The 6,000-nt window shown below is 36.5% G+C and overlaps 1 protein-coding gene across 1 annotated transcript; it reads right to left on the bottom strand.

The window, feature by feature from the left end:
* Nucleotides 1-1,808: 1,808 nt before the first annotated feature.
* LOC112703261 (protein high chlorophyll fluorescent 107) lies at nucleotides 1,809-5,141 on the bottom strand. Its single transcript, XM_025754637.3, has 8 exons — nucleotides 4,419-5,141; nucleotides 4,035-4,178; nucleotides 3,639-3,944; nucleotides 3,479-3,538; nucleotides 3,125-3,370; nucleotides 2,830-2,940; nucleotides 2,558-2,734; nucleotides 1,809-2,351 (listed from the first exon to the last, which is right to left on the bottom strand). The coding sequence occupies exons 1-8, from the start codon at nucleotides 4,941-4,943 to the stop codon at nucleotides 1,995-1,997; spliced, it is 1,926 nt and encodes a 641-aa protein (XP_025610422.1). The 5' UTR covers nucleotides 4,944-5,141; the 3' UTR covers nucleotides 1,809-1,994.
* Nucleotides 5,142-6,000: the final 859 nt, after the last annotated feature.

Genomic DNA, 6,000 nt, shown 5'->3' with positions numbered 1-6,000 from the left:
TTTCAGAAAAATCTCTGAGGCAATATGACACATGGTCAGTGGCACCAGTGTCTATTACCCAAGGTTTATATTTTTGTATACAAACATTAAGAGCCTTTATGTGAGATTTAAAATGCAGAATATGTGTCACTTTACCATGAGGAGGTGGCGGAAGTTGAGTTAAGATGTGATTCACGCTATGAATATGTTGCACTTCTTACTTATTGAGTAAGGTCAGCAAAGCTTCCTTTTGTTATGGAGTGAAATCGCTCCCTATAGTCTTCTTCTCTTCCAACTGGGGGTGATTGAAACCGAGATCATCATTGATCTTCTCGGTTTCTTCACCTGTGTTGAAGCAATTCATCATTGCTGGAACAGAGTTAGTGCTTCTTTGCGTTAGGTGAGGAGGAAGTCCGTGTTTCTTGTAACACGTATCTACTGTGTGTTCAATTTTGTCACAAAACGAACATTGCATCCTTGTTCTGCCTCTTCTGCCCCTCCCCCAAGCTTGAAACCTGCCTCCCCTACCTCTTCCTCTCTCTCTCTCTACCTTGAGAAGGCATAGCAGTGTTCAAGGAATTGGTAGGTGCCGCCAAAATTTGAATGCCTGAGGTAGTTTCAAGGTTGAAGAACTGTCTCTCTTGTTGAGTAAGCTTGGAGAGCACCACATTCAGACTCGGCTACTTGTCCAAGAGCATGATCTGAGACCGCACATTAGAATATTGCTCATTCAATCCTCTCAAAACTTCACAATTCTGTCTTCCTCCCTTTGGCTTCTAATTACTCCTAGATCACATTGACACGTGATGCCACATTCACATGATGGTATTTGCCGAAAATTGTCAATTTCTTTCCAAATTGTTTTGAGTTTCGTGTAGTAGGATATCACATATTCGCCTTGTCTTAATGTGTATAGTTCTTCATATAATTCACCAACACGGTACCTATCGCCTTGATAATAGCGTTGCTTCAGATCAAGCCACAAATCACTAGTAAGATTGTTCTATGTTACACTTTGACGAATATCTGGACTAAGTGAAAGATTTATCCAGCCAATTACATAAGTGTTACACCTTTCCCATATTTCAAACAATGGATCTGTGTTCTCTGATTTTGTGATGCTTCCATCAACGAATTTTGTTTTGTTCTCAGGAATTTTGTGATGCTTATGAAGATACCAGTGGGGAATGTGTTTGTTGACCCAAGAGATTTCTAGGTATAAAAATTTCGCTGCCACTTGCAAACTTGGTTGATTTTAAATAGGTTCTAGCACATTATTTTTTTCCCCTTTTTCGTTTCTAAGTATAAAAATAACAATGTTGTTATGTATATATAGTATGCAAATAATCTACAATAAAGATTGTGCTTTCTAGCAGTATGTCTCTTTTGTAACTACACTGGTTTAAAAATTCGTAACCATTATCTAACGTCTCATAACAATTGCATTTACTATTATAAAATATAACATATAAATTAAAAAAAAAAAGGTGCAGGATCACATGTTTAATCTTGACTCTATTATTGTATCATTTTCAAGCTGATTTGCAAGTTGCAAGTGTTATAAATTGAGAGTCCTTGTAAAATGATAACTAGAATTCCTCAGTTTAATTGTATTACATGAATTGAATATAGAAGAGAGCAGTTGAGTTAGCATAGTTATACTTTCGTATCATTTTTATATCACATTATATTCACCTTCTCATTCTCTCTAGTCTCTACTCTGTTTCGTTCCAAATGTGATTATTTTATTTTATGTAGACGCAGAAGCCAGAACACTGAAACACATTAAAATATGTATGTCTTGAAGATAAATGCAGTGCTATGAATCATGAGTATAATTTTTTTCTCCGTTTCTTTTTTGTTTTCTTCAAAAGTATTCTTGTAATATATGCATTCAACATATGACAGGACGTATCTCCTGCTGTGCCATACTATATTCAAAGCAAATTTTTTGAAGACACCAATTTGTATAGGACACAAAGCCAAATCCTAAACTACGAGCCTACGCTGTGCACTTACACTTTGACAATTCTATTGTTTGATCTCCATATCCTCCTTGGAGATTTACTTGTCTTCACAGTTGATGGTTCTAACTGAACTTCCAGCTTGGATGTATCTAAGGACAACCTTTCCATAATGAAAGCATCCAAATCAAAACCACTTTCATCTTCTTCACCATCATCGACATTAGAACTTGTGCCGGCTAAATCAACCTTGTTTTTATTTATTCCGGCGATACTTTTGAAAGAATCCGGCATCATGTTGGAAGAATTCGGGTCCAGCTTAAGGAGTCTCTTCAGACGGTCAACGGCTGGGTCTATAATATCTAAGAATCCCATAACCCATGAAGCATCATCTACAACTTCCGTGCGCTGTTGGATGCAACAAATTGAATTTTGTTATATATGCAGGAGCTATCAAAATAGTACTTCCATCGAAATTCAACTTTTCCCTTATCTTTCAGATCCAAAGATTGGTTAAGTTATTCAAAGTGGTGGTGATTAATTCATTAGGCAAACTTTGGATTATAAGTTACTTGAAGCACTAGGAAATTTAGACTATTTTCTCAAACAGTTACCTGCTGGAAATACAGGTTACGAATCTCTTCAGCACGAACAGAATTTCCTTGATCTTCCTCCAGTGATGCCCAAGTCATCCATGTCACATAACTCTGAGAGTTTATGTTCAATGATGATCTAAATAATCTTCGGGCAGCTGAAAGATTACCAGCCCTCTGTTCTAGAACACCCCACGCCTGCATTCGGGAGTAGTAGTTACAAGAGGTGAATACCAAGCTCTTTTTAGGATCAATATGTCCCTACATTTTATGCATTCATATAAATTTATCACCTGAAGACACCTAGCAGCACTCTCACTGTTTGAATCAATTGATAAGGACTTTTGATATAACTCTCTAGCTTTATTCAAGTTTCCTTCCTTCCACTCCATCCAACCCCAGGCCTGCATATTCCCAAATATCTGATTACTCGTTCTCTTTTTCACAGAATTACAAACCAAAGAAGAAACTCCAAAAGCCACCAGCAAATCAAAATTGTAGCTAGGAACTTCTGAAATATATTATAGTAACTTCTGAAATTGACACAAACCAACAATGCATATTTGATCCAAGTGAAGAAATTCTTACAAACCAAACAGGTTGATGCCTTGGATCCAATTCAGATGCTCTCCTGAACAAGACCCGAGCAAGGTTTGCCGTTGAGTGCTTGTATTCTAACAATGCAAGAGACTGAAGGAGAACAGGATCCCTCGGATTTAGAGCATGGCCTATCTTTAGAAGTTTTCTTCCCTTGTCAATGTTGCCCATTTTAGATTCAAAGATGCCCCATACATGCCAAGCAAACCTATTTTTAGGACTTGCCTGTACTGCTTTCTATTAAATTACAAAGGAACAAAAGAAGCACAAGTCATTCATAATTTATTAATCATAATTAGTAGAAGTAAATGTCAAAGAAATGTTGATTGATTGTCAAATTCATACCTCAAACAATTTCCTAGCAGCACGGTAGTTTTCCTGTTCCACCTCCATTTGTGCCCAAGCCTGTTTCCAAGAACAAAATCAATTCATATTTTCCTTAAGATACCATGCACAAAAATAGAAATTTGTTACAGAAACATTATCCCTCGGACGATTAACTTACAAGCCAACTAGCGCAGCTGTTAGGATTAGATTTCGTGGCCTGACTGAATAAATATCGAGCTTGCTGATACCGATTTGCTCTAACTTCAAGCAATGCCAGTGTTTGGTAAATATATTCATTCTGTCCACAATACTTAAGACCTTTCACTAACAAACTCCTTGCCTTCTTTATATTTCCCTGCTTTAACTCTAGAACTGCCCATCCGTGCCAAGCAGCAACATGCTTCTTATCAGCAACCGTGGCAGCGTCGAATAACTCTCTTGCCCTCCTCATATTTCCCATTTTATTTTCTAGAACAGCCCAACACTAATAAAAAAGAAGTTAAACCCAAATTCAACATACAAGAGAGGAATCAGCGATCACACATTAAAGAAGAAAGAAAGAAAAAAGATTAACCTGCCAAATGTAAGCATTTTCACCCTGAGTAGCCTGGCAACCCTTCTCGTACACCTCTCTCGCTTTACCTGTCTTTGATTGCTTGCTCAAAATTTTCCCAAGTGCCACATAAGCTCGACCATCTTCCGGCCAACAGTATATACACTTCATTCCCATTCGAAAATAATAACAATAATAAAAAAATAAAGAATTAGAAACACACTCAATTTTGGCAATTTCTAACGGTAGCTACTCTCACGAAGATGGTTGACATAACACGAGTCACAGCTATTATCCTCACAATTATTCTAAACAATTCCATGTGATTAGTCGCCATTTCCAACGCTAAACTTTATAATATTGATAGTTAAACAGAGAAGGTTATGGAATGATAATGAAACACACCTTCTGAAGTATAGCTTCTGCTTCTTCATAGAGAAATTTTCTAGCCAAGACCTTGGCCCTGTACAGTGCCAAGTCCAAGTTCACAGTTAGCGGCTTCTCTTTGGGATTCGATTCCACCCTTTCGGGCTCAAACATGGGCATCTTCTTCGCGAACTTCGTGAGTCCGGCATCGATCGCAGAAGCAGAACCATTCGCTTCATCGTCATCGGTCGCGTCCTTCCCTCCGTCCTCCTCCTCATCGCCGGAAACCTCCATCACCGGCCGGCGAACGACGAGCCCTCCCTCATAGTTGGCGTCTTTCGGCAAAACTACATTGGAACTGGGACTCTGTTGGGAGGAAATGGCATTTTTGTCCAGGACAGTAGTGGTGGATGAGGAAGAGTCTCTGAGAGAGCAATATGGCGGAGAGGGCAAAACTGGAATTTTGATGCTGAACTTGAAGTGGTAGTAGTTGTTGTGCTTGGGCTGAGTGAAGAGATTGAAGTTAGAAGAAGATGAAGATGATGGGGAAGGAAAAGCGTTCATTTCTGGTTAACGGATTAAACTGTTTTTGTGTTTTACTATACGAAGGAAATGTGAGGTCGAAGGGGGAGGATGAAGGGAGCATGTGTAAGTTTACTATTTTAGACATGGTCATGATGCGTGCTTGATGTTTTAATATCATTTTATAGTTGAAAAAAGGGGGCATTTTCGTAGTTTCGTACTGTGTTTATAAACTGGAATGACATTTATCCACGTTGCTGGAGGACTTTTGTGGCCGAGACTTCATCCAAAGTGCAGATTTTAGTGACACGTGTGGGATCATCATTGGCATGTGTGTTTATGTTTGTGATTTCTCAGACACACAGATATGCAAGAGGATGAACACATTTTTACCTCTCTTGTTTTATTTTAAATATATTTAATATATTAAAATGTAATTTTTTTTTCAAAAATTGTGTAGACATTTTTATTACTTTTTTTTTTATCATTGCTGAGAATTTTTTTAAATTAATTATTTTCTTTAAGTTATAATTTAACTCTTTATACATTTAACCTCACTATATCTAATTTTTTTATTTATTTTATAATTATAATATACGTAAAAAATCATTAATTACTTATTTATATAAAATATATATTAAAATACGTAATATATTAAAAATTTGTTTAAATAATATATATAAAAATATACATATATATAACATAATCAATTTAGTATAAGTGATCGATCTTTATGGTATACAGAGTATTTTTTTAGCTTATATTTCTGTACAATAATTTGAGTCGAGATATAACTCCTTCTAATGCTAAAGAATAATTTATATAGAGTTTTATGTTCTAAGAGCACAAACATCGAGCTATACTTCAGTCGTCGAGAAACATCGGAGGAGGTTGAAACTTGCAAAAAGACTCCAATATGCTCAAATAAGAAAAAGTATAAGATGAGGTATAAGTTATTTAGAGATGTTGTGTTGTAAGTAGTTACTCAGCAAGCCTAGTATTGTAGAGCTGTTAAGGATATTAGCCTGATTTTATGGTAATTGCTCCTAAACATATTCAGATGATTCTATTATAGTCGAAATTTTCTGTAACTATAGAT

The sequence above is a fragment of the Arachis hypogaea genome, chromosome 1 (genome assembly GCF_003086295.3).
Source record: "Arachis hypogaea cultivar Tifrunner chromosome 1, arahy.Tifrunner.gnm2.J5K5, whole genome shotgun sequence".
NCBI classification, from domain to species: Eukaryota; Viridiplantae; Streptophyta; class Magnoliopsida; order Fabales; family Fabaceae; genus Arachis; species Arachis hypogaea.
This window is presented reverse-complemented; position numbering and strand designations above follow the sequence as displayed.

What these genes read in the sequence shown, in the direction of transcription:
- LOC112703261 (XM_025754637.3), bottom strand. Translation starts at nt 4,943, where the DNA reads ATGAACGCTTTTCCTTCCCCATCATCTTCATCTTCTTCTAACTTCAAT. An exon ending in ACAGCTGCGCTAGTTGGCTT is followed by an intron (nt 3,539 to 3,638) that starts GTAAGTTAATCG and finishes TCTTGGAAACAG; the next exon opens with GCTTGGGCACAAATGGAGGT. An exon ending in GTGCTGCTAGGTGTCTTCAG is followed by an intron (nt 2,735 to 2,829) that starts GTGATAAATTTA and finishes TCCCGAATGCAG; the next exon opens with GCGTGGGGTGTTCTAGAACA.